The sequence below is a fragment of the Musca domestica genome, unplaced genomic scaffold, assembly GCF_030504385.1.
Source record: "Musca domestica strain aabys unplaced genomic scaffold, Musca_domestica.polishedcontigs.V.1.1 17, whole genome shotgun sequence".
Taxonomy (NCBI): domain Eukaryota; kingdom Metazoa; phylum Arthropoda; class Insecta; order Diptera; family Muscidae; genus Musca; species Musca domestica.
In genome coordinates, this window is record NW_026712230.1 from 7,205,539 (window position 1) to 7,232,557 (window position 27,019).

General features: G+C 36.1%; 1 protein-coding gene and 1 long non-coding RNA gene across 7 annotated transcripts; both read right to left on the bottom strand.

The window, feature by feature from the left end:
• Positions 1-190: 190 nt before the first annotated feature.
• Positions 191-24,491, bottom strand: LOC131801608 (focadhesin-like). 6 transcript variants are annotated; one of them, XM_059120428.1, is made up of 8 exons: positions 24,339-24,491; positions 23,032-23,358; positions 22,685-22,971; positions 4,430-4,648; positions 3,345-4,368; positions 3,067-3,281; positions 607-2,341; positions 191-536 (listed from the first exon to the last, which is right to left on the bottom strand). In XM_059120428.1, exons 3-8 carry the CDS (start codon positions 22,954-22,956, stop codon positions 387-389), a joined length of 3,615 nt encoding a protein of 1,204 aa, XP_058976411.1. In that variant the 5' UTR covers positions 22,957-22,971; positions 23,032-23,358; positions 24,339-24,491; the 3' UTR covers positions 191-386. The 6 variants fall into 6 exon arrangements, with proteins under 6 accessions (XP_058976411.1, XP_058976414.1, XP_058976415.1 ...); XM_059120431.1 differs by lacking the exon at positions 23,032-23,358 and having other exon boundaries at positions 22,685-22,985; positions 24,339-24,485; XM_059120432.1 differs by lacking the exon at positions 23,032-23,358 and having other exon boundaries at positions 24,339-24,475.
• Positions 14,743-15,214, bottom strand: LOC131801609 (uncharacterized). Its single transcript, XR_009341878.1, has 3 exons — positions 15,024-15,214; positions 14,872-14,937; positions 14,743-14,808 (listed from the first exon to the last, which is right to left on the bottom strand). It is a non-coding gene; the product is annotated as an uncharacterized LOC131801609 (long non-coding RNA).
• Positions 24,492-27,019: the final 2,528 nt, after the last annotated feature.

Below are 27,019 nucleotides of genomic sequence, written 5' to 3' on the forward strand. Positions count from 1 at the left end.
TTATTTCATCTAGCCAAGTTTTCCTCTTTTTTATCAATTTCAACATGCTTGGAGCTTAAAAATTTATCAAAAGGTCAGACCAGATCTTCACAATCTAGAGAGGAAAATAACCGAAACATTGTTTCCAATCAAAATGCTTGTGAATGGGAACCAATATTTTTCATATGCTTAATATTTAAAAACCTTATAATTGTATAAATAACTCAACTGTTTTATTCAATGTCATATTTTATAAATAGTTACAATATCCACATATAAAGCATACAAAAAATGGCAGTTTCACTTAATGTGCACTTGAGTAACATAAATTTGAAATTCGCCAAAGTGTATAATAATAAGAATAATAGTTGAGCAATATAATATCAAATCCTTCGTGCTGCCAAATCTCATTTCCGCATACCCACATATTTTGTCCAAATTCCCTTGGCATCAAAGTAAGGCTTGTTGCGCGAACATACAATGGCGTCTTTGAAAATGGAAGAATATATCTCTGGTATGGCCGGGTTTTTGTAGAGATTATAAAGGAACTCATAAATCTTAAGGACATAAAGAAGATTATGTTTTAGTTCGTCTTTTGGTATGTTCCAATATTTTTAGATTACTTACTTTCGCCTCTTGATCTTTCCAAAAAATATGATCACATAAGAACTGCATACTCTCAGGGAAAATTTGAAACCGTTCGTTGCGTTGTGTGGCTACTACATCTAAATTGCCCAATAGCACTGCACAGCCGGACAACACATCCACGGATAATATAAAAATATCTAATAAATACAATACCTTTTCCAATTTCTCCTTATTCGATGATTCGGCCAGGAGAGCTTGAATTTGTATAAACATTTCCATTATCCAATTGCACGATTGTTCGTCGCTATTAAAGGCATACAGAACCGAAGTTAAATGTCTGAAGAAAAACAATTGGTCTTCTTTTCGTGTGGCATAAGCATCAATGATGGGATTAAGCCATTTCAAAGGATTGCTGATATTTCCATTGTACAATACCAAATACGAACGAATTATTGTAGCCTTTTTCAACTTGCCTATGGGAGTTTCCCACCAATTCGAGGGTAAAGTGAGGCCATCGATGGCATTATTGGGCAAAACAGCCACAGCTTCAGTATATCGCTGAAATAGTTTCGAGTCGACATCCATGGAATCCATATAACGTTCAACAATCAGTGTGAAAATGTCCAATACTTCAGGAATTTCACATTTTCCCATGAAAATATATTTTACACTGTCCATAAATTTCTCAAATAAACATCCTTCATTAAAGCCAGCAAGCTGCGATTCTTTAAAACAATAGACTGCAACCTTTTCGGCAAAGTTTTTCAATATCGTCAAGCTAGCACCATTTGAAATTTCGGGCAGCAAAGAAAACAATAGCAACAAATCTTCTTCGAAACAATTTGGCTCAAAATCCATGAGGAAGTTTTCCAATAAACGCTTAGCGGTACCCGAATGTAGCAGTTGATTTTTCGCTATGAGAATACAATATTTCCTGGTATCGAAGGACAGGTGAAAGAATGAATGGAGGAAACTCCAATCAACCGGTGGTATGGGTTTCGGAAACTTTTTCGATATAGCTCTCAAGGCATTGGTAACGGCTATCGGTTCGGCAACATGATCTCCATAACGTGATTGGTTAACCAAATAACTGATAATGGCACGCAAAGGACTCTGTGGATATAATCCCTGAAGTTTACGAGGTTCTGGTTTGCCATCAGGCAGGCGATAGAGACCTCCACGGAATTCATTAATTTCCCCATAAATATAATGAGCAATTAAATCTGCAGCAGCGGCCCCACACTCTGGTCGTATTTTTTGCAACAATTGTACCCATACTTCCCCGGGTATCATTTCTTGTTCAAGATCAACAACTTCACGACCATTCGGACCCTTATATTCTCGTGCAACATGCAAATCTTGCCTAAATTGTGGTGGTATATGCTTCAGTGTCAGCAGTGTACCAATTTCATAGTGTTTTAGTGCTTCCAATGCTTCACGTATCATTTCCGGATCGGTATCAGAACGACTTATGGTTAACCATAACTGATCGAGAGCCTCGTCGACCAATTGTTCAAACTCAAGTGTTGGTGTCTGCAGCAATGGAACGTGTGCAAAGAATTTATACAGCGATTTAAGGGCCCGAGGTCGCTTCTCATGTCGAAATTTACTACTCAATACACGCCAGGTTGATGTTATATTAACGGTATTGCTGTCACACAGAGCCACGATGGCGTCCAGAGCAAGGGAGGTAGGTAAATCACCAGCATCGTCGGTGCAGGTATTGAGAATATCAGAGAGGTGGGATACCAAATCGGAGCCGTGTTGCGTGGGTCTGTTAAAGAAAGAAGCAGAAAGATACATTACTCTGGAACCACAGAATAAAATTTTAACCCCTTACAAAATTATTTAAATTAAAATATATTGGACTAACAAAATCGATCCCATTACCCAATTAGGACTGGGATAAAGGGTTCCTTAACGTTTTTGAGAACAGTAACCAGGAAAACCTAAATTACAATTTTGGTATTTATATAATATGGTATTAAATGGAGCAGAATTATTGGGGTCCAACGAGGAAAATCAACCTAAAACTTTAACCTAGGTTTGGTTGAGGTTTCAGGTTGATTTTCTGACAAATATCTATCTATTTCAAAAAATATATAGTCGATAGACACCGAGAAAGCTGAGCTACTGAACTCAACACACAAGATTGGACAAGTATTAATTTAACAAGAATATCTGCGTTTAGGCACGACAAAACTGAAGAACAACAAAGCAACAATGACAGAGATATTGTTGACTGATTGATTATACCTTTTTAATTAATTTTGAATGAAATCTCAACTTAGAAAATTTTTTTTTTTTTTTTGAAAAACCGAAATCATATGTTATTTTGAGAAGAGGCTTTGATTACTGCTTATCGGATCTCTTACACCTCTCTATTGTGACAGTATCACAAAATTGACCAAAAAGTCTTCGAGTTGACTCGACTTGTAATAGATTTCCCAAAGTAACCAATGTATGAATTTTCTTTGGTTAGAGTTTTATATAACTTACTTTTCATAGCATATTTCACGTATTGTATACGTCTTTGCAACATCAAATTCCCATTTATTACTTTTAACATCTTTGGATGGCAGTGACAGTAATTTAACCAGGAACGGATAGGTACGGGATTCCACACGCCAAAGTTTTAAATATAGATCCATGCTGAATGTCGGATTGTAACTACACAAATTTCGAATGGTATTCAAAATCATGGGTATATTGTCCTTAAATAAAAGAAAAACCACGATTATTAATCACTCACATCAAATAAGTTTTGATTCCCTTACCTTGGATATTGCGAAATTTGGTAGCCCTCTTAAAAGTTCCATCTGCAATTCAGGATTGTGTTCGCCGGCCAACTTGAAAATATAAGTCATTAGGAAATCATATGCGATGTCGGCATTTACTTTTATTATTTCCAAAATAACTTCGTAGATTTTAAACCAACAATCCACCGATGGCTCACGGGACAAGAATAAGGCACGCAGGAATAGATGTAGCCGCTGGCAAAATGTTGTATTCGCCTTAACATTGAGGGTATCCACAAATGTGTAGACATCTTTGTCTTCTGAATCGTCGTACGATTCCACTAGTTTGGCCAAATCAAATGCCATTGCTATATCCGGATGAAAATACCGTATGGTTGCTGATTCAAAGGTTTTGGTTTGAATGGGTGTTGTTGCCGCATTTCCCTTAATGACATCCAAGATTTTACGTACAATTTGATGGGCTATGGCCAGACCATCTGCAGGTATAAATGCAGTCTGAGACATCCACTGGATGATACCATCTAGACACATGTTCAGAATGTATTGATGCCCACAGTTTTCCTGAACCACAATGAACGAGATAATACGCAGCAGATCTGGCAAATAGCTGGGCGATAACAAGTGCAAGCTTTCCGAGAGCAGGACTAACATAACATTATAATGACTCTGTGAGTGTTCTCGTGTCGAGTGCAGAACCCTTAGAATACAATGCAAACTGGGTCGTGGATCTATGCCAAATTTTACCAAATGATTTACTACCAAAATTTGAAAGACCGACAATTCAATGGATTGTTTGAAATCTTTCTGACTCAAGAAATGCTCAATGGCTTCTATGAGCAGGGTAGATGTGAACAGGCAATTTTGAGAGGTTGTAATTTTGCTCCATGACAAGACTTCTTGCATTAGGGTCTTTGCCTCCTGATTGTGTTTACTTAAAGCCAAGAGACCGGTCCATATGGTTTTGGAATCGGACAAGGTCTGTGGATTACACAGAATGTATAAATAGACAGGGCGCAAATACTCTATGCCAAATTCTTTGATTCTAAAAATAAATGTAACAATTGTTTTATTTTTAGAGAAAAATGACCCATAAACACACTTACTGTTTGTCGTGATGATTACAAATACCATTAATTTTGTTCGCTACGTCATTCATGTTAACCCCTGGATTTTGTAGCAGAGTAATCATGGGATGTTGTTGCGTTTTAAGGCCAAATTGTGATTGGAATTTCTCGTTTTCCTTTAGCGTGGCAGCCTTTCGTTTCAAATTCAGCAGAAGGAGACTGACAATACCTTCGGTAATGGTGGTGTATTGAATGTGACTGTAAGTAGAAACAATAAATTAATTAAAAGCCACATCAAATGTACGTAGGTGTAGATGGATATTAATGGTGTTGAAGTGTTATTTCTTTCTTCTAACCTTCACTCAAAAAGGTAACAACTTCCTTAGAAAAAGAACCAAATTCTGTTTGGTCATTTCCACACACTACCCACCACCAAGAACCTTTGTTTATTGAACTTGTGGAAAAACCGAAAACAGAAAGTGGCGGAAGTATTGTTCAACAAACTTCAAGTCACGAATTTATAATTGAGCAAAACTTAGCTAGCCTATATTTGACTTCGCATGTGAAAATATCTTTCCATCCACACATAAATCTTAGTGAGATGTTCATTTCATGTTTAAATTAAATTTCAAATTTACTTCTTAACATGCAAAATAATAAATTGTGTTTATAAAAAAGTGATAAATTTAAATAAAAATATGTAGGGCAGAATGTCATCCGATGAACACACATGCTTTTTGGTTATATTAATTTCGTTTGATTTTAGGCCACTAGTTCAAGTCAATGTTATCGACCTGAGTTTCTACATTTTTTGTGAGATTAAGAGCATCATAAGTTTGTCATTCCATACGCCCCTAATGCTATGCCCAATTTCTGTCAGAATACATACAAAATCAGATGCAACATGTTTTCTTCATTTATAAAAAATGTATGATATACAGGGTGAGATAAAAAAGTTTTTTAAATTTATCGAATGAAATCAAAAAATGTTTTTCTACAAATTTTAGAATAAGTTTAGATTTGTTCGGTGACCAACCATTGGCATGAATAATGGCCTTCAAATGACCAATGAAACCGTCACACGCTGCCCGAATGTTGCTCTGCGGTTTTTTGGCCCATTTCCAGCGAACCACTTGCTTGAAGCGATCGTCACTTTGGTATTTTTTAGTGCCAACCTTGCTTTCCAAAATACTCCAGACACAAGTCCAACATATTGGTATCCAGAGATTTTGGTGGTCATTGTGCGCTGAAAATGAAGCGAGAAACCTCATTTTGTAACCATTAATTTTTCAATATTAGCCGAATGAAATATTGCGATATGTTTAGCACACGAGCCATTTTTTGGTGACTGTGACGCGGGTTTCGATCAAGTCGCCTCTTATTCACATTTAAACCAAAATGCTTTCGTACGCTTGTAAACAATATAATGAGCTGTCACTGGAAAAATTTTTAACAGCTGTCGGACTAGTGGCTTAGAAATGACAGCAGTCTGAAGTTGGTTGCAGTTTTTTCATCTTACCCTGTATACAGACCTGGTATAGAAGTTGAGTCCGATAGTATCAGCTAAGCAGTTGTCACAACGAAATAATACGATTATGATGACGTACGAGAAGAACCATTGTGTCCTTATTAAAATAGTTAACAGGAGACGTTCTGACATTTTTGAATACATCTCCACAACACTGTATATGCAGACCATGCTGGATCTACACGGCCCCTAAGTTCTTGGATTAATAAGATCTCTGCGGTCCGTGTTGTAAAAATTTATATTTTCATATATATCACTTTGAAAAAGGCGACAAGCTCGATAAGATAGATTAAAATGACATCCATGATAGTACAATTATCCACAATCTCCAGATTTAAAAATTCCGCTACCTTCGCAGGCTGTAAGTGGTAGTGGATATGGTAGGTTTAGCTGGGCAATTAAAGACATGCAGCGTATTATGCGGTCCTAAGTCACACGCCGAGCAGACGGCATAAATTCCTGACCAATACGAATTGAGGCGTCCTGAACGCCAAAATTAGCCTGATTTGTGTAGGCAGCCGACGTTCAATCATAAAGACCGACCTACCGTGTTATAAAAGGTCAACAATGTTAGTTTGTCCGCACCCAAGTGCCACCGGCTAGTGCTTTGAGGAACTTGTTCCTACTTTTCAATTTACCGAAGATAGCTGTGGCTTGCGTGGTCGGTAGTGACCCTTAGGATCTTAGGATAGTTGGAGGTCGGAACTAAACTTCTCTCGACCAGCACATTCAAATGAGGAACTGCCGAAGTAATGGGGATTAACATGTCTATATATCACTCAACAGCTGTGAGTTGCTTCATTTTCATTAAGAAACAAGTAAGGAAAGGCTATAGTCGAGCGAGGCCGACCATGTGATACCCTACAACACTACACTTTGTTAGAAGCCCCTTAATGTGCAAATCCATCTTCGATGATCCTAATTCTCTTCTCAGGAAAAATACATTGTCGATTGATTTCAATTGTGTGATCAGGGAAATTGTTCTGTTTTTGGTTCATTTGGCCCCTAAATATTTCGTGACAATCTCCAAATGCAAGAGGCCCCTCCGTATCTCCAAATTTAGACTCGTCTATATGACTTGCTTGTCTACAAAATTTGGCTATATTCGTCAGCGAAATCAGCATTAAGGAAAGTTTGCCTATTGTGTATTTTGGATTTCGCTTCTAAGTTATTTTCAGCGTTTCGGTAGAAGGGAAATATTGGTATTTTTTCAAACAAAAGTAGTGGTCCATTCTACTCGCTGTCCCAAACTCTAACTTCATGCGTGATTTCGTATCCTTAAGTTTATATTTGTGACCTTTATAATGGCTGCGAAAACAGAAAAATTTAATTTTTAGTTATTGGTCCATTTCAACCTCTAAATATATTGCCCTTCTGAGCCTAACCCTACCCTTATGAAAATTTTCGTGAGAATGGGACGATAATTACAATATCTATATAATAACACTAACCTGTGTTGTAAGGTGTAAAAATATTACAAAATATACAAGTCAAATTGAAAAAATCGCATGCGATAAAATATATGAAAAACTAAAAAAATTGTCACAAAATACTACAAAATCTATATTAACATCAATATTGGCATCTTTTTATGCATTTTTTTTTAAATTTTATACTTTTATGCCAAGAGGACATTCTGAATTGACAAAATTTGTCAGAATCGGTCTAGCTATTCTTGAGATATAAGCATTCTAGCTAAGGGATGTTAGCTAGAATGCTTATATCTCCTTAGTATATATACATTGTATATATTTCGCTATATATATTCTATATTTTTATTATCGGCATCTACGTAACGGTCAGAATTGACCTGTTCGGTTATTTGTGATTTCGCCGGAATTAAAAATATTCGCGGTTTAATGAAAATTTTGACTTTTATTTAACACAAATATTATGGTCTATTTCACCCACTAAAAATTACCCGATGACCATCAAAATTGGAGGGCTTCTGCCCAGTCCTAAGCTCTAGTCCCATGCTAACTTAACTTGGTCTATAATTGCGACCTGTAGAGTTTTTGGTCCATTTTAACCCCTAAATATCATGCGATCATTAAAGAAATAGGGTTCTATTCTGACGTAAACCCCACCTCCATTTTCAATTTCCTGAGGATCATAATTGCGACCTGTAGAGTGATTACAAATTAACATGGACAGACGGACGGACGGACATACATAGCTAGATCGACTCAGATCGGCGAGCTAGGAAGATCCATATATACTTTCCAATGTGGGAAACCAATATTTCGAGGTGTTACATAATTTTTGGCCCAATCAAACGTATAATACCTCCAATACATAGATACATATACAATTACAAATTAACATGACATACATACATAGCTAGATCGACTCTGCTCGGCGAGACAGGAAGATCTATATATACTTTCCTATGTGGGAAACCAATATTTCGAGGTGTTACATAATCTTTGTCCCAATCAAACTTATAATACCCCCAACACATAGTGTTGTAGGGTATAAAGAGACCCGAATGACACAACTCGTGGTGAAAATTAAAATTTCTATGACGAAAAAATCTACTGTTGTTAAGTGGTAATCTAAACATCTTAATCATCACTACTTCTCAGTTTCACATTTGACTGCAAACCCCCATATTCCATATACGATTTACGAGTCTACATCAGAAGCATGATGCAACATAAGCACTTTCTCTGTAGTCTTGCAACCGGATTAAGCTGGCGCAATTGCTGAAATGTACCCACTGTGGGGAATGAAGCCGCTGGCGATGTATCTCCAACATTTCCCTTGGCAATAAGAATAGAGAGGAGGTCCAATTTTAAATGAGCTATCTATTATAGTATGTCTTCGAAGAATTCAGGTATACCTTTTACTGGAGTTCTTTAAAGTAATCTTGTCTTTTGAGACCTGTTTTTGCCAGAAGTAAAGTCAAAGGAAAACCCCTTTCCTTGAAAGATTTTTTTTTAATTTTAGGCTTTTGCAAGGTTTATATAAGGTCGGCCAGGAGGACCATCTGACAACCAAGTTTTCTGTCAAAATATATTTTGAATTCGCCCAATTCGTCCTATAAATACAAAAATAAATTTGTAACGTTCATGTCAAGAACATTTAGAAGTAATTTAAAGATTTTGAAAGGAAATCTAAATAAATAACATCTGAAAAGGAAAATTGTGCGGCTTTTACTTAAAAATAAGAATTTGAAAAATATGCCGAAGGAGAGTGGTTCCTGGAAGGGATACTTTTTTCGGTCCCAAAGAAAGAAGTTTCGCGGGCAGAATGGAGTAAAGTTTGCCAGGTAAAGTTTAAACCAACGTCTTCTGTATGCTCTCAACACATCAACATTGGTCATGTGGTGATATCTGGTAAGAGATTTATACTGTTGCCTATAGCTTTACCACAAATGGAACTCTCCACTCCTTCCGTTTCAAAGAAACGATTTTTCTAACACAACAAAATCGGATCATCAAACTCTGTACATCCCAATAAAAGTATCAGTGCTTAGTCAGGTGCGAAAATGGACGATGTCGCCCTTCACTATAAAGAACCTCCACCACATAGGGGCACAATTTTCAATATTTATCTCTCATAGCAAATACAATTCAACAATTCTTTCCAAATTTTGTGAATATGGAATGTATCGTCCAGCTCCTTTTGGCTCTTTCCACACAAAAGTTCAACTTTCTAACAAGGCCTACATAAGCTCGGCCAAGAAGACTACTTTTGACAACGATTTGACAATAAACTTGGTAGTTTTTGCACTATTTTGATTTGCTGGCGCAATTGCTGAAATGTACCCACTGTGGGGAATGAGGTCGCTGGCGATGTATCTCCAACATTTCCCTTGGCAATAAGAATAGAGAGGAGGTCCAATTTTAAATGAGCTATCTATTATAGTATGTCTTCGAGGAATTCAGGTATACCTTTTACTGGAGTTCTTTAAAGTAATCTTGTCTTTTGAGACCTGTTTTTGCCAGAAGTAAAGTCAAAGGAAAACCCTTTTCCTTGAAAGTTTTTTTTTTAATTTTGGGCATTTACAAGGTTTATATAAGGTCGGCCAGGAGGACCATCTAATAACCAAGTTTTCTGTCAAAATATATTTTGAATTCGCCCAATTCGCCCTATAAATACAAAAATAAATTTGTAACGTTCATGTCAAGAACATTTAGAAGTAATTTAAAGATTTTGAAAGGAAATCTAAATAAATAACATCTGAAAAGGAAAATTGTGCGGCTTTTACTTAAAAATAAGAATTTGAAAAATATTCCGAAGGAGAGTGGTTCCTGGAAGGGATACTTTTTTCGGTCCCAAAGAAAGAAGTTTCGCGGGCAGAATGGAGTAAAGTTTGCCAGGTAGAGTTTAAACCAACGTCTTCTGTATGCTCTCAACACATCAACATTGGTCATGTGGTGATATCTGGTAAGAGATTTATACTGTTGCCTATAGCTTTACCACAAATGGAACTCTCCACTCCTTCCGTTTCAAAGAAACGATTTTTCTAACACAACAAAATCGGATCATCAAACTCTGTACATCCCAATAAAAGTATCAGTGCTTAGTCAGGTGCGAAAATGGACGATGTCGCCCTTCACTATAAAGAACCACCACCACATAGGGGCACAATTTTCAATATTTATCACTCATAGTAAATACAAATTGTAATGACCCGCGGTTCACAAACACACACAGTTTTAAGTTTAATCGTTTTTCAATTTAATTCTTTTTATTTTTTCTCGAAAACCCAAAATCATACAATCCTTTGCATGCCTACTTAGATTTCGAATGACAATTTCATACCATAGAAACTTAACTACTCAATATCAGTGTTGCCAGATCTCCACATCCCTCCTATGTTTTTCAGCTTCAGCGTTAGTCTTGGATTTACCTGATCTTGACCTATTTGTGTCTCAACACGATCTGCAAACAAATTGTTATCACCCGGTTCCGGCGTTATAGGCAATTTCTTAAGGTGACTGACGTTGCGCCAGTATAGCTTGCCATCCTTACGAATGGTGACATCATTTCCTTTCCGTTCGACAACTTCACATGGTTCTTTCCCAAATGTCGGTGTCAACTTATTTGGGAAAATCACATTTTGCACCAATACTTTGTCACCAACTTGAATATTATTTTGTTTTGCACCACGAACCTTGTCCGCCTTCTCTCTTCCTTTTTCTTTATTGATCGCGTCTAAGTCTCTGGCTTCCGCATCCAAAATGTTTTCACCGACATCAGATATAGATGGTATTTTGTCCCGAATTACTCGATTGAAAAGCAGTTCCGTTGGAGCTTTTCCAGTTGTTCCATGAGGGGTGACATTGTACATTAGCAGGAACTTTTGAATTTCCTTCTTATAGTCCGTTCCATTACTATGAGCTATTCGCAGGCGTTTGACAATCGAGCGATTCATATTCTCTACTTCTCCATTCGCTTGTGGCCAGTAGGGTGGGGACGTCACGATTTCTATGTTTTTGTTAGCGCAATAGCTCCTGAATTCGTCACTGACAAACTGACGACCATTATCTGTGGTAACTGACTTTGGGTAGCCCAATCGAGAGAACAATTCATCCAGAAAATTGATTATCTCGTTTGACGTAATTTTCTTTAGAAATTTTACCTCTTGGTATCTTGAATAATAATCAATGACCACAAATATAAAATCATTGTTTGGTAATGGTCCTAACAGATCCATTGCTAGGCATAACCAAGGCCCTTCTGGTAAAACACGTCGAGTCATCGGTGCTGGGTGTGGTGGTCTTGACACCAACAAACATTCGTGACAGTTCTTCACATGTTTCTCAACATCTCGATCTATCAGTGGCCACCATACTTTTGATCGTACCCGTCGCTTCATCACCGTTTCGCCTGGATGACCTTCATGTGCCAACGCTAAAACTCTCGTTCTTAACGGGCCAGGAATTACGATTTTGGTACCTCGTAGGAGAATATTGCCCAATGTACATAACTCAAGTCTAAACGGAAAATAGCGGTTGGATGTAGCCGAAGTCCATGAATTATTTTTGATGCTTTCGACAGCTTCCATTAGCTCAAGATCTAACTGGTTCTTTTCCACGATTTCAAGAATTGACACTGCTCGTGGAACGGTTTCTTCAATTATTGAGCATATACTGATTTCAGTTTGTTGATCAAAAGACGTATTATGTTCAATTTTGCATAATCTGGATAAGGAGTCGGCGATGTTATATTTACCAGCCTGATAAATTATTTTAAATCTAAATGACTGAAGGCGTAACACCCATCGCTCTATCCGAGCGGGTGGCTTTGATGTAGGTTTGAAAATTGTTTCCAGAGGCTTGTGGTCTGTTACCAATTCGAACTCGATGCCGGCCAGATAATAGTAGAATCGTTCGACGCTCCAAACCAAAGCCAAACTTTCCTTTTCTGTTTGTGAGTATCTACGTTCTGTCTCAGATAAACTTTTGCTCGCAAATGATATGACTTGTGGCATGTTGTTGCAAAATTGAAGCAAAACCGCTCCAAGGGCCACTGGACTTGCGTCAGCTATCAAACGAGTGCGCCTTTCTGGATCGAAATATGATAATGTTGGAGTCCTGGCCAGTTGTTGTTTAAGTTTTAAAAAAGCTTCATCTTCCCTATGGCCCCAGTCGAACTTAACATCTTTTTTTATTAAATTCCTGAGCTTATCCGTAAGATCAGCCAAATCTGGAATGAATTTCCCTAGATAGGTGACTAAACCCAGGAAACTCCTTAATTCCTCTTTATTGGTTGGTGGACGAAAATTCAAGATAGTGTCAATTTTTCAGGGTCTGGATTTATGCCTTTGTCAGACAAAATGTGGCCTAAGAATAGTAGCCTTCTTGCTTTCCAAATACATTTATCCTTGTTCAGCATGACATTCGCCTTTTCTAAAACTGCCAACACCTCTTTAAGATTTCCGTCGTGTTCAGCCTCTGTCTTCCCAAACACGATAATGTCGTCCAAATAGTTTATAGCGCAGTTACACGGCGCCAAAATGCTTTCCATAATCCTTTGGAAAATTTCTGGTGCAGAGTTTACGCCGAACAATAATCGTTTATATCTGAATAGGCCTTTTGAAGTTATAAAGGTGGTTATCTCGCGACTCTCTTCCTCTAACTCCAACTGGTGGTATGCATTTTTCAGATCCAACCTAGAAAAATATTCAGCACCCTGTAGCTTGGTCATGAAGGAATCGAATGTTGGTAGCGGATAATTTTCCCGTAATATGGCCATATCGCACGTCTCATGTCGATGCATAATCGGATATCCCCGTCACCTTTAAATACAATTACTATTGGAGATATCCATGGGCTGGGTCCTGTCACGGGTTCTATAATATCTTGTTGTAAAGCTTCATTCAATTTTCTCTCTACCTTCTCTTCTAAGCCAGATGGTACTCTCCGCAACGGCTGTTGGACAGGTTTGACAGACTTGTCAATTGTCAGCGAAACTTTAATGCCTCTTATTTTTGGAAAGACATGACAGTTCTCGATTTGATTTACCCCTCGTCCTAGTTTCAAAACGCCCAATTTGATAGCAGTAACTCGACCCAGCAGGGATTGACGGCCGTTCTCAATTACATAAAATGAGGAGATCAAATTTGAAACTGGATCAAGGCCAATTACCGCTTCGAAGACAGCTTTCACCTTGAGTAAATTGTTTCCAGCATACGCACGAAACTGATTCTCAGATTTTGTCCGTATATTCCAAACCGTGGCGTTTCCATTAACGAGGCATTCCCAATCCACTTCACTCAACAGATTATGATGTGATCCAGAGTCAATCAGCATGTGAATCTTCCGACCCCCTATATAGCACTCTATCATTTCGTCCATGTGCCCGTTAAACTTCTCTGCAATTTGGAAACAATTGTGTTCTTTCCACTTATTTTCCATAGATCCAACTTCTTTCACACCGTCACTTGAGACAAATTGAATGTTTGAATATTTCCGCTTTTTCGCATCTGTATATCCAAACCCCGGCTGCTTGCGTTTCAAACCTTTCGACTTGCATTTGCGAGCAAAATGTCCAATAAGCCCGCATTTGTTGCATTTTGAATTTTTAGCAGGACAGTCAATACTTGTACCTTCATGCCCCTGCCGACAACATCTGCCACATTCAATCTGTTGATTCTTTGATTCAATCTTGTTAATATCGATAGATACATTGCCCAATTTCATTGTTTCTGTCTGGTTATTTATCTGTTCATGGGCATGACACATTTCGATGGTTTCTGTGAGTGTATATTCTTTTTCTAGGAGTCGTTTCTTTAAATCATTTGGGGCCCAATTATCAATTAGCTTGTCTTTTATATTTATACCCAGTATCTCATGTTTTGTCTCACCGAAATGACAAGAAATTTGTTCAGACACTCACCTCCTTCAGGCTTAAGCGATCGAAAAAGGTGTCTTTCAAACGTTGAGTTTCTTTCTGGTGAAAAATATACGTTGAGTTTTTCTACCAGAATTTTGAACACATCAACACCTCCAGTTGTATCGTCAGACTCAACAAGTGCTCCGGGAATGTTGTATACAACCTCTTGAAGTTGTGTGCCACCCAAGTACAGAAGTTTGTTCCTCTTTTTCGCAGTGTCTTTTATTTCCTCTGCATCCAAATATATGGAAAATGAACGATACCATTTTTCCCACTCTGTTCGCAGAAGTGCCTTATCTATGGCATCACAAAGGAAAGGTGATATACCGACCGAGCTCATCTCTTTACACAACCTCGGACTCACGCCGTCCAACGTCTTTACAATTAAATGTAATGCAATCCGACGACAATTTAATGTCCCGACAATTTAATGTCCTGCAATTTAATGTTCTGACAATTTAATGTCCCGACAATTTAATGTCCTGCAATTTAATGTTCTGACAATTTAATGTCCCGACAATTTAATGTCCCAAGTTCTCCTTATCTGCAATTAAATGCAAAACAATTAAATGTCTCTCCATTTGCTACAATTAAATGTTGCACTTACATATTTCTTCTTTCCTTTTTTCAGATGACTATTATCAGTCAACGCCGACAATTTAATGTCTTTTCGCTGCAATTTAATGCAAAGGAATTTGAAATTTCCTTACAATATGATGCAATTAATATTGCATTCCTCCAGCTCAATTAAATATTTACCTTCGTCGCCAATGTAATGACCCGCGGTTCACAAACACACACAGTTTTAAGTTTAATCGTTTTTCAATTTAATTCTTTTTATTTTTTCTCGAAAACCCAAAATCATACAATCCTTTGCATGCCTACTTAGATTTCGAATGACAATTTCATACCATAGAAACTTAACTACTCAATATCAGTGTTGCCAGATCTCCACACAAATCAACGATTCTTTCCAAATTTTGTGAATATGGAATGTATCGTCCAGCTCCTTTTGGCTCTTTCCACACAAAAGTTCAACTTTCTAACAAGGCCTACATAAGCTCGGCCAAGAAGACTACTTTTAACAATGATTTGACAATAAACTTGGCAGTTTTTGCACTATTTTGATTTGACCCTCTTTGATTTTTTAAATCACAATATGTCTTTTGACGGCAAACTTGTTTGTCAAATGGGCTTACAGGCCGACCTTATGTCAAGGCCATGCTTTCTAACTTATTTTCCTTTTTTAAGGGGCGAAACAAGTTTTTTTCGCCTAGAAAAAAGCAAAGATTTGACATTAAACTCAATAGAAAAATATGTATTTTTTACGAATTCGCTTCCTCGCCGACTTTATATAGGTCTTGGGCTTTTATTTAATTTAAAAAATACATAGAATTCGTATTTTTCCTTCGGGTTCACTTTCGAATGGTCGTGCAGAAACAGGCCCTTAATTTGAATCAGAAGGTTCCCAATAATATTCCACTTTGAATTTTGCTTTGATTCTAAACTTATTAACTATCATTTATTCTTAAGAACTGGATACAATAATCTAACTTAGCTCTCAATGATATCATATTCGATTTTATTTTGCATAATAACTGTTGTTTCTTAGAGTACATGACATCGGCGACATCATATAGTTCCTTGTTCTTTTATCACGTTTATATGCCTGAACTAAGAATTTCAGGAAGTCTTGCAGTTTTTAGAAAATCTTATATACATAGAAATACAATCAGCCGCCAATTGTATACAATTTTGATACGAAATGACAACACTTCTGTTTCGGTCAGCAACTGCAACTTCAATGTATTTTTTACTACTTTGGCTTGGGCGCAACTATACTTCTCACAATATGTATCCTACCAACAAACAAATTAGCAATTAGCCCGTCTATTTGTAAAAAATGTAAGTGAGAAACGTTATGACCTGTTCATCATAAGCGTAACATGTTTATTACGGATTATGATCACATATGGTAATTTTTCATTACACCTCATGAAACAGCTGGGAACAGATCAAAAAAACACAGTAAATGTTAGAAACAAAAAACCGCACAATTGCATATTAAATGCTACCAGTGGAAGAGAACAATCATGATAAAAGCCACTTTACTGCCAAGGCAATTTCCTTTTCCTCTTGAATAAGTAGTTCCCAGTTGGAGTATATCTACATCAACGCTTAATATGCGTTTATTCTTTATTACAGTCCTATGTGGCCAAGTCATATAGCAGGCCACTGAAAGGCACTTAATATTATGCAATTAGTTTTGATTTCTAGTTTTGCTGTTTTTTCTTTCAGTCTGAATATTAGACGCCCAGCTAAATTGCAAATTGCCATATGAATTCCATTAAAGTTTATATTCAAGGACAATTGTGAGTGAATTTTTTTGTTTCTTGCACATTGATTGTGATTCAGTAACCGCAAGATGTCCTTGAAATTCTATAAAATAACAACACCAAAGTCAAGTTCAATGTTAAGCAAAGAACTTTGGTCGCGAAAAAAAAAACTTAAATGAAAAGCTAAACGTTTTTATAAGACGATGAAAAATATAATTCAAATGTACATCCACCACAGGGTACACGTACTGGGAAAGAAATTTGAAAAAGCGCACAAAAAAAAACAAGAAAACAAAAACGCAGTTCAGATGGAATGTGCTCCAAACCCTTGACAGTGGTAAATTATATTTCATGTCGTAATGACCATTAATTATGAATTGCAATATTTTCGGTGTATTACAAAGTTGCCCTCAATCGGTGCCATATCCACCACCATCTGCAAAATGGTGGTTTCTGCCGACACCCACAATAAAAAGCAATAATTTTTATGGTATGCCATAAATATTTGATAAATTACTAACAATTTACAAAACGTTACGGCATACGCCTTGTAATAAAATCTTGATTGCGTCGTATTGTAATTTGCCCAGTTTGCAATTTGACAGTTTATTAACTGCCATGAAGGACATGCAAAACACAAATAAGTTTGTGTCAACAAATTAAAAATTTAATATTGCAAAAAAGTTGTAGGAGTATTATGAGATCGATTGTAATACCTCGAAATATTGGTCCCTCACATTGGATGTTATATATGGTTCTTCCTTTCTCGGCGAGCTGAGTCAATCTAGCCATGTGTGTGTCCATGTTAAATTGTAATCACGGTACAGGTCGCAATTATGGTCTATTGACCAGAATAGAGGTCTATTGTTGTGGGAAATTATCGCAAAATGTTTAGGGGTTCAAATTACCAAGAAATTAAGACTTTCCAGTCGACCCGATATTTAGCATGAAGTTAGGGTTTAGGACACGGCAGAAGTCTAGCATTAAGAACGACCATTGGATTATATTTAGCGGATAAAATGGACCACAAGAAATTAAGACTTTCCAGTCGACACGAAATTTAGCATGAAGTGAGGGTTTAGGACAGGCAGAAGTCTAGCATTAAGAACGACCATTGGATTATATTTAGCGGATAAAATGGACCACAACTTTTGTGTGAAATTGTTTTGAATAGCTATCAGCACAACAGAGAGCGTAAATAAAGGATAGAAGACCCTGCTCAAAAATCAAAGGTTTGAAAAGATGCGGGGCTGTATGGCAGTATTTAAAAAAATCTACTAAAATGGTTTTGGATCTATAAAGTTTTATAGGGTATCACATTTTTCTTTTTTCTTACAGTCCATCCATAGAAAAATGTGTATAAAATATAAGTCCCTTCCTCTTTGTTAATCTATAAAACTTACATAACTGAACTCATATTTTGAAAGATTGTGAAGGGATACTTTAACGAACGACGGTGCAGGCGTATAAATTGACATTAGGTAGGTATTGATGAAGATGTGCGAAACGTCTGCCAGCTTTTCAAATGCCCTTCCAAACCAACCCTACTGAATTCTCGAACTTGTAGTGTTAACCAGATGAACAGAAACGAATAACACATATATTGTTGTTACGGCAACAACAAAGAACATTGGATTGTAACTCCTCGAAATACTCATGCCAGACCCAACAAATTATATATATTCTTGATCAGCGTAAAATTCTAAGTCGATTTAGCGATTTCCGTCTGTCTGTCTGTTGTAATCACGCTATCTTTCAAACGAATTGAGATAGAAGGCTAAAAATTGCACATGGTTATTTTTCCAGTAGGCAGGTTAAATTCGTAAGTGGGCAATCTAGGTCCAAGTTTTCGTATAGCCCCCATATAACGGTACCTCCCAATATTCGGTATTTTGATGATTTTAGTGTCATTATTCAGCGGAGTAGTTTCAAATTACGTCTTTAGAGTTCGTAACGGGAACTACAGTCTGTCACAGAAAATTGTCTATGCAGATCCAGGTCATCGTATAGACCCCATACATCAGTACCTCGCTATATTCGGTATTTTGACGATCTTAGGTACAATACTCACCGAATTGTTTGAGGTTCGTAATGGATGCTACAGCCTGTGACAGAAAATTATTATATTTTGATGATTTTAGCTACATTATTCGCCGTTATTTCAAGTTTCGAATTTGAATATGGTAATGGCTTATGACAAACGATGCCTACGTAGGTCCACGTCGTAAAGACCCCAATATAACGGCTATATTCGGTATTTTTAAAATTTGAAGATAATTTTTTAAGGATTTTATTTTTTTTTTTTTTTTTTTTGAAAATTTCAAAATTTGTTCCAAATAGTGGAGGGTACTCAAAGTTCGGATCGGCCGTAATTACTGCTTTTTAACTTGTTTTGCTTTGGATTCAGCATATCCCTGAATTCTTGCAGACCAGACCGTGCTTTTATTATTAGTCAAAACGTAATCCATTTGAAGCGATGTAATTGGGAAAAAAATGAAGTCTTCAATGAAGTCTTCAAAGACAATGTAGACTTTTTGCAAATTTAAAATTTATGTGGATTGATCTACGGCTTATTAAAAGGTGAGAGTGCCTATATTATATCTGCGATAGGGAATAGGAAACTTACAAACCAAACGTTCGACAGTACCTAATTCCTGCTCATTTCTATAAAATCTACAGTAGTATTTTCACTATCTTCTTGTTTTAAAGTCAGAAATCTTATAACACCATTATATAGCGATAGTAGAGTCAGTTCTACTTCAGGATATGCTCGGCCAGATCTCCCTGCATGTAGACTTCGTGTGCCATGCCTTCTCAAAGCAGTTTTTTTGGTTTTGTTCAAATAAGAGGTCAGCTCGGGTAACTGAGATCCACCTTCAGCTTTTTCATTTCCCATTACGTTTTAGTACCCAGGTATAGTTAAACATATCCATGTATAATATAAAGGGCTTCTATGTGGATTGTCGTATTCGAATCACGCACTAGGGCTTTTCTACATCTTAGAGCCGTCTTTATAAGTTCTAGTTTATCTATAGAGATGCTGGTCAGTACAGTTCCTACCCTGTTTTTTTCTTTCTTCGATATAAATTATGTTTGCATGTTTGAAGGTGCCGATCTCACAAACAAATAGTTATGCATATATAACCCAACCCATTACTTCCTAACTGATCTGTCGCAAAACACATTTAAAATCTTACTAAAATCTGATATGCAGTACCAAAGCATTCAAATAAATTATTTTATTTCCTTTGTCATAATTAATATAAAAAAACAAGAGGTATATACATATTTTTCTTATTACATTTAATAACGTGCTTTTTGTTGATGCACTTAATAACTAATAATGCATGGTAGCAAATATGTGTTACCATAACAAAAACACTACTCAAGTGTTATTTAATGATACGAAAATCAAATCAAAAGAAAAATGTTGATGTCAAGGATAAACCTCAGCATAAATTACATCAAATTTCCTATTACCACTCACTATCCGCTAAGTCTTTGCCACCCTTGATTTGTTTTGTTTGAACAATGTAATTGTTGTTGGTTTGAAGTTTTTTTCAAGCAACTCTAGAAGATTAACAGTTCCATTGCTAATGACTACGTTCCTCTTTGATTTTTTTTTACAATTTGTTCGTCTTGTGTTGTTGGCATTGTTCTCTTATACATTTCATTTTAAGCGTTTTTCGCCGTGATTTTTTTGTTTTGTGTTATTTTTCATGTCTACGAAAACAACACGAAGTTCTTCCTACTTGGGTCATGTTTTATGGCTAGAGTTTCCGTTTCCAACTACTTGGCATACCTTGACCAACAATGGTCGTTGGCTTTTCTTATATTAGTTGTTTAAGTGTGAATGTGTGTGTGTGTGCCGCGCCGTGACTGAGCACAGTTCGTATAGGACATAAGACGCTAACTTTAAGCACCCATACACATAAGTAGGTCGTTAAGTACAATGGTTGAAATTAGATTTGCAATATATTTCAAATCATAGAGGAGGAATTGGGCGCCAGTACCAACATGGCAAGACTTATTTCAATCGCTTGCTATATGCTTAAGCGTTCATGCTGAAATAAATATCCATGCGTAGTAGCAATATTTTTTGGTAAATAATTTGTAAATTGGTATCCCATGGAAAAATTGATGTACCCAGCAAACATTATGTATGGCAAGCATTTGATGCGTCCGCACAAGTCATACAAAAAATGTAAACGTAATATGTCCGTCCGTCTGTCCATGTTAATTTGTAATCACGCTACAGGTCGTAATTATGGGACGATCCTCACGAAATTGAAAATAGAGGTGGGGTTTTGGTCAGAATAAAAACCTATTGCTTACAAAAAACTGAAAATTTTCCTGATTTTGCAGTTGCTCTACAAGTCGCAATTATAGACTAAATGACACGGAAGTTAACATGGGGCTAGATCTTAGGGCTGGGCAGAAGCCTTCCAACTCTAATGGTCATCGAGTAATATTTAGTGGGTGAAATAGACCATATCATTTGTGCTAAATAGAAGTCAAATTCTCCATTAAACCGCGAGATCGAAGAGGTCAATTCTTACTTAGATGCCGATAGTAAATATATCGCGAATTATATACAAATGAGAGGAATGTTAACTAGAATGCTTATATCTCAAGAATCGCTGGACCGATTTTGACAAATTTTGCCAATTCAGAATGCCTTCTTGGCATAAAAGAATAAAATGTAAAAAATCGCATAAAAAGGTGCCAATAATGATACATAGATTCTGTAGTATTTTGTGATTTTTTCGTATTTTTTATTGTATGCGATTTTTTCAATCTGACTTATAATATTGAAGTGTACATTATACACATATTCCAATGTATTATATACATATTGTAATTACTGTCTGATCCTCACGAACATTTTCATATGGGTAGGGCTTAGATCAGAAGTGCTAGGCCTATTGTATTTAAAGATGTCCGCAATATATTTTGGGGTTAAATGGAACAACAACTAAAAATGATTCTGCAGCCACTATAAAGGTCACAAATAGAAAGGCAATCAAATATCGCAGGAAGTTTGAATTTAAGACAACGGGTAGAAGGACCACTACTTTTGTGTTAAAAAATTCCACCATTTCCATTTTACCGAAACCCTTAACTTAACTTACAGGCAAAATCCAAAATACACAAAAGACGAACTTCTGGCTTTTTCATGTTGATTTGGTTGACGAATATAGCCAAATACCGCAGACAAGCAAAACATATAGATGAGTCTAAATTTGGAGATACAGGGGAACCTCTTGCATTTGAAGATGATAGCAAAAAAAAAATTAGATTCATATCAGCATCTCTTCATTAGACAATGTGGAAAGTTGCACTCATCTGTATATGATTCGTTCATATATTCGCTATATCAAAAATGGTTTTTATAGCCTTTGTGGATAAATACTAAATATGTTAAATTATTTGTTTTAATGGAGAAGCGTACATGTGCCGGAGTTTTTTGAATGGACTAGAAAAATTGACTTAACACAAAGATATGCACTGTGGAACATCTCCGATAATGAACGAGTCATTTAATTTTCACAGCATTTTCCTTTGTTTTCCCATTCACATCACTGTTACTAAAACTTACATGTTTATTACAAACTCCGGACATAATGTAAAACATTTTCTCCCAACGCAATCGTTTTAACCTTTGTTCTACATTATTATAATTCTATAATTCTGTGCAAGAACGCGATCATAATAAACTAAAATGTTTATCTGTGTGCCCTCTTCTGAATATACCTCGCTTCTAGAAATGCTTACAAATTTATCCCTAAGAGAAATTTAAAAAAAGTAGGAGTCTATAGTATCAGCGAAAATTCAGACTGTATATTATCGTTCAAAGGCCAAACCAGCAACAACAGCAGATGAAGAGCATGTTTAAAGAATTTAAAACAAATTAGACTTTAATAAAAACACAAAGTAGCCCTACCGCCTAATAATTGGTATTTTAAAGATAACTTAGGTATACAATAGGAGAAATTAAAACTATTTTATTATTTTTTTTAATTAAAAATAATTTCGAAATTTAAATAGAACATTAAGTAGTTATAAAATACACCAAATACTCACCTAGAATTTGGCAACATGGACAACAACATGGGCAAAACATTGTTGGCCTCCAAGACACCGTCCTCCACCAACCGCACAAATGTCTGACAGCTCATTAAACCCAGTTGAACATTTTCTGCTTTGCATTGTGATTTTAAAAATTCAATTTCTTTAATATTATGTTCTGCGATCTTCTTTTCGCGGCTTTCCACAATTTTACGAAATATTTTTTCCAAACATGCAGATATTTTCACCACCGATGTGGTCGGAGTTATCGATTTAAACTCTTCCATGGCAAGTTAAATGCCCTAAAATAAATGTACTGATAACAATAAATTTAAGAATAATCAATAATCAAACGGACGTGCCTTTTTTAATTGAAAATTTCAACGGTGGTTTTATTTATTACAAATTTAAAATCCAATCATTACATGCGAGTATTCATTGAATGGTTGACTTTCTGTTTTAATTTCTTGGATCAGAAAAATTAATATTTGTTTTGCTTGCTTTTATTTCTGTCGAGCACATTCACTTCCTGCTACATATACCTTTACAGTTCAGTACTACCGTGACCACTTCTACGTTGTTTCCATTCAAAAGCCTGCACTTGCAATGGCATGTGCCATGTAAATTCCAATGTTGGTTACCACTTGCAGAAGAAGTTTGTTTGCCACAATACAGCGCAGGTCACAATTCTACTTATTTAACAAAGATTGGAGATTGGTAGTAAATGCTCTGCAGATGGTTTTAAATGCAACAGATTGTTAGGATAAATGAAACAAACAACGTACACTAGACCTGCCGTGACTACTTTTACGTTGTTCTCATTTAAACGCTTGCAGTTGTAATACCTTTTGTCATGTAAATGCAAGTGTTGGCTACCACTCGCAAATAAGGTTTGTTTCTAACAATATACTGCGCAGGTTGCAAATTCACTTCTCTAAGAACGATTGGAGCTAGTTAGAAATAACTCCGCACACGTGGTGTAAAATGCAACAGATCGTCATGATATCATACCATTACGTCCAGTCCTGCCGTGACCAACTTTGGTTGTTCATACTGGAAGGTTTGCACCACTTGTAACTGAATTTCTCGCCGCTAACAAAATAAAATGCATATCCATAGTATGGAGGATACATTAATATGTCTTGGTTTTGTAACTCCTGAAAATAACCATTAAACACCCAGTAATTGTATATCTGTCCGTCTGTCTGTACTTCTTTCTGTCTGTTTTTTGTCTGTCCATATTGGGTTTTAGTATCTTATTTTTTGGATTTACATTATCTTTATGCCTTCATGTAATGGTATATCTTGCTATTTTAATGATTCTTGCACATTTTTCCAATTGGAATGGACGGAATTCGGTTTGGAAAGTTCGTAATAGGTACCAATGCCACTTTGAAAAACGTGAACCAACATATTCTTCGTATATCCCCATGGCCCCATCACGATATTCGATATTCTAATGTCTTTAGTCCTGATTTTCCAAAGAATTGTCGCAAGTTTATTGTTTGAAGATCTCGGTAGGTTCGTTTAAGTTTTTATTTGGTCCAATCCTTCAGAATAGCCAACACTACCGGTACTTCCCCTTAGTCGATATTATGATTATCGTCACGACCTTTTTGTACGAAATTGCCTTCAAAGTGGTAGTCTTCAAGTTCTAATAATATCTAACCTTCTGGAATGGCCTATAAGAATTTTTGGAACGTTCAGATAAGGTTCCACAACCGGCCCTTGTTGCTCTTATAATACTCAAATAAAAAACGTTCCAAACGAAACAAATTATAATAACAAAACACAATGGCCGATGAAAAATAAAAGGAAACGAGAGGCGGAGCAATAAGGAATTTCTGTTGTTTACGAACAAGACATGAGTAAAACGCAATGAGCTGAATGATTCACTAAAATGAGCCGCAGAGTTAGCAGCCGATGACTTACAGTGCAGGTAAAATGGTAGAAGAATACAGGTAGATGCATCGACACAGCTGCTGACATTCCAATGCTCTCAAGCGTTGATGCATCTACCTGTATCGAACTAAGTCAACCTAAAACTCCTTTGTTCCTCTACGAAGAAGCCAGCCGATAACTTAAGCCAGCTAAATATGCGCTTTATGTATTCCCACCCTAAGGCTGGAAATACATAAAGCGCATATTTGGCTGACTTAAGTCATCGGCTGGCTTCTTCGGAAATGAACAAAGGAGCCTAGGGCCAAAATCGAAATAGGTCAACTTAAAACTCCTTTGTTCATTTACGAAGAAGCCACCCACCCTATGGGAGGCTGGCCAGCCTCTTTCCCGAAGAAGCCAGCCGGCTGCTTAGCAACCGCTCCACTCGAAGACCTGCTGGTCCATTGTGATCATCCTGATAGAGTGAAAAATAAGGAGAAAAAGAAAAAAGCTTACGTTAAAAAGGGAGTATCCATGGCACAATTACAGAAAGTAGAACAAAGCTACCTCATAAATACAATTTTTTATTCTGTCAAAACATATACACATTTTGTGTATGTATGTGTATTGTTTTGAATAAAAATACAATAATTTGAAATTATTTCAAATTCGGTTGCAAAATAAATGCATACTTTCGACGTTAAGGGGCAACACATTGTACAACATTGGGATAAAACTGTATTGTCCTATTATTTTAGATTTAATCTTATGGAATAACCCTAAAATTCCATTCTTGTTTCGTAAGTTTTCTCAATATAAGATTTTTTAAAAAAAATGAAAAATAAACAAAACCAATTGTTGCATATTTAAAAGGCTATTTGACACTATAAGACTCAAGCACAGGGTTGCATTTTTCCAGTTTCTTTTAAGTTGAGCAACCTTTCTTATTGAGCCATGGGTGTATCCACGAAGAATCTATCGCTACCACCTAAATACAATTTTTTTTATTTTGGTCTTATTCTATCACACATTTTGTGTATGTGTGTGTATGTTTTGAATAAAAAATACAATAATCTGAAATTATTTCAAATTCGGCTGCAAAATAAATGCATACTTTCGATTTAAAGGGGCAACACATTGTACAACATTGGGATAAAACTGTATTGTCCTACTATTTTAGATTCAATCATGTGGAATAACCCTAAAATTCCATTCTTGTTTCGCGGGTCTTCTCCAATATAAGAATATTAAAAAATATATAAGAATATTAAAATGAAAAATAAAAGTCTATTTGACACTATAAGACTCCAGCACAGAGCTGCATTTTTCCAGTTTCTTCGAAGTTGAGCAACCTTTCTTACTGAGCCATGCTCCCAGTTACCAAAAGCTAACATTTATTTCCAATTTTGTGCGAATAATTAATCAAAGCATTAACCTTGTGTGGAGGAGGTATGAGAAGGAGTGACCCGATAAACTCCATATTCACATCACATATCATAAAGGTGAAATAAGTTATCGTAGTAAACATTTTTACATTCTTGCAATTCTGGACCAGACAACTTACGTATGCAGAACAAAGAATGATAGGGCGAACAAATATAAATTATGGCCCGAAATTGAGCTAAGGCAACCTACCCATTTGTTCTTTTACGAAGTAGTCAGCCGATGACTTAAGATAGTAAAAAACTAGTTCTATGTGTTCTCACCTTTAATCGGCTAGCTTCTTCGTAGATGAACAAAGGAGTTTTAGGTTGACTTAGTTCGATTTGGCCCTAGTCTCCTTTCTTCATTTCCGAAGAAGACAGCCGATGACTTAAGCCAGCCAGATAAGCGCTTTATGTATTCCCACCTTAATTCGTATTATTCTTGTGATCTATTACTTATTATTAAAATTTTGTTTTATATAATATAGATGCCGGAAATTTCAAAATCATAAACGATTTATATTTTTGCCAGGGAACGCATTTCGAAATAGAATTTTTTTATTTATTTTCAATTATTATTTTTAATTTTGAAAGTTGGATGTTGTCAATGAAATATTATCAAAATTTAGCATACATTTACCTCGTATACTTTTCCATGGAAAAAACTCTCTTTTTTGATTATTTGTTTTTAATTTTTGATCAGTACTGGTATATGCCAAATTTTACTAATTTTGCATTTTTTTGTATTATACATAAAAAAGTTATTACAGTAATTATATTTTTGTAGATTCTGGAGCGGAGCATTTGTTAAATGTCATTGACAATTTATGGCCCGTTCTTATATCATTCCTTTCTTATATCATTCCTTTATCCCATACTTTAGATTTTTTTACAGGGATATGGCAATTTTTTGTAAAAATAACTGGTAGTCCCTGCATTTTTTTTACAATGCCACCTTCATTTTAGTTTAAAAATAATTAACAAAACGAATTTTTATTTCCTTTCGTGAAATAAATTTATAATTCAGTTCTTCAATATAGAATAA

Bases quoted from the DNA above. Each gene is read 5' to 3' on its own strand.
- LOC131801608 (XM_059120428.1), bottom strand. From the start codon at position 22,956: ATGGAAGAGTTTAAATCGATAACTCCGACCACATCGGTGGTGAAAATA. The intron at 4,649-22,684 runs GTGAGTATTTGG...TTCTACTTACAG, and splicing joins TCCATGTTGCCAAATTCTAG to TCACATTCAATACACCACCA. The intron at 4,369-4,429 runs GTAAGTGTGTTT...ATTTATTTTTAG, and splicing joins TGTAATCATCACGACAAACA to AATCAAAGAATTTGGCATAG.